Source organism: Pseudophryne corroboree, chromosome 3 (genome assembly GCF_028390025.1).
Source record: "Pseudophryne corroboree isolate aPseCor3 chromosome 3, aPseCor3.hap2, whole genome shotgun sequence".
In the NCBI taxonomy this organism is placed as follows: Eukaryota; Metazoa; Chordata; class Amphibia; order Anura; family Myobatrachidae; genus Pseudophryne; species Pseudophryne corroboree.
In genome coordinates this window covers 625,081,570-625,083,027 of record NC_086446.1, presented here as the reverse complement: position 1 = coordinate 625,083,027, position 1,458 = coordinate 625,081,570, and the positions used below count along the sequence as shown (strand labels likewise).

At 45.8% G+C, this 1,458-nt stretch overlaps 1 protein-coding gene across 1 annotated transcript; it reads left to right on the top strand.

The window, feature by feature from the left end:
• The first annotated feature begins 569 nt into the window (after positions 1 to 569).
• Positions 570 to 1,088, top strand: LOC135057356 (cornifin alpha-like). Its single transcript, XM_063963245.1, has one exon. The coding sequence runs from the start codon at positions 570 to 572 to the stop codon at positions 1,086 to 1,088; it is 519 nt and encodes a 172-aa protein (XP_063819315.1).
• The last annotated feature ends 370 nt before the right edge of the window (positions 1,089 to 1,458 follow it).

Sequence of the window (1,458 nt, the reverse complement as noted above, 5' to 3'; positions counted from 1 at the left end):
CTATTATTTTGTGGCCACGCCCCTTCCCCCATGAAGCCACGCCCCAATATATTTTTTGCGCGCCTACGGCGCGCACTGCCCCTGTCTTGCATGGGGGGGCGCCAATGCCATTTCTTGCACACAGCGCTAAAATGCCTAGTTACGGCACTGATACAAGCTATAATTAAGTTAAACAGGGTGCTTGAGAAAATGTGATCACAAAAAGATGAATTTAAAAATGAATCTAATAAACAGAAAGCACTATTCCACGGCAATCACCTACTGTATTCCTATATTTGGGGTGCAACACGGTATGTGACCACATTGTTTAAATAGAAATCCCAGGGGCTCTGCACTCACTATATTATCTAACAAACAGTGGCGTTTTAGTTCATGTATTGATCAATGCATTTAAGCCTACAGCCCCCGGCAATATTGTTAATTAATGGACAAAGACCTTGTCCTCTTGCATGTGATCTATACTTCATTGTGATGTCAGCACAATTGTGATGTCACTGGCCCATGGCCTCTGTAGCTAGATAAGCTCACCACCAGGCAGTTTACTGCCATATCTGCAGTGAGAGGCGACAATGTTGTCTCCTGTAGCCATGCCACCACCGCGCAGCATCAACCAGAAACCACCGGGCAGCATGATCCTGCCACCACCGTGTAGCGTGAAGCTGGCACAATTGCGTAAATTGGACATGGCACTACATCGCCGCATGCTCCTGCCACCACAGCACCACATGCACCTGCCAACACAGTGCAGCATGAACCTGCCACCGCCGTGCAGCATGAACCTGCCACCGCCGTGCAGCATGAACTTGCCACCGCCGTGCAGCATGAACCTGCCATCTCCGTGCAGCATGAACCTGCCACCACCATGCAGCATGAACCTGCCACCAGTGTGGAACATGAACCTGCCACCAGTGTGCAACATGAACCTGCAACAATCGTGCTACGTGGACCTGCCACCACATCGCAGTGTGGACCTGCCACCACCATGCAGGATGGACCGACCACCATCGAGCAGCGTGGACCTGCCCCCACTTCTCTGCCTGGACCTGACGATACATTGCCGCATGGTCCTGTCCCTACCATGTATGTAATAGTGAGAAGATGAAAGCTCAGGGGGATATTTAATAAGCAATTTTCTCATAAAAGCTGGAAAATTTGACATTTATGTTTTCTGGAGATGTTAGTTTAAATTAAGAGATAAATATTTCTTCTTCAGATGTGGGAGGGTACGGAGAATAGATATTTATCTCTTTTTTTAAACAAACATCTCTACAATTTCCAGTGTTTATGAGATAATTGTTTATTAAATACCCCCCACAGTCTCCTGCATACAATAAAATCAAATAAAAATAAACGCAATTAAACCATAAAACTGAGTTGTGTTTTATTTTATTGATAGCAAACTGTCAGGGTATTGAAAAAGTTGTGAATACAGGAGCTCTCTTTATATACTGGGACTTA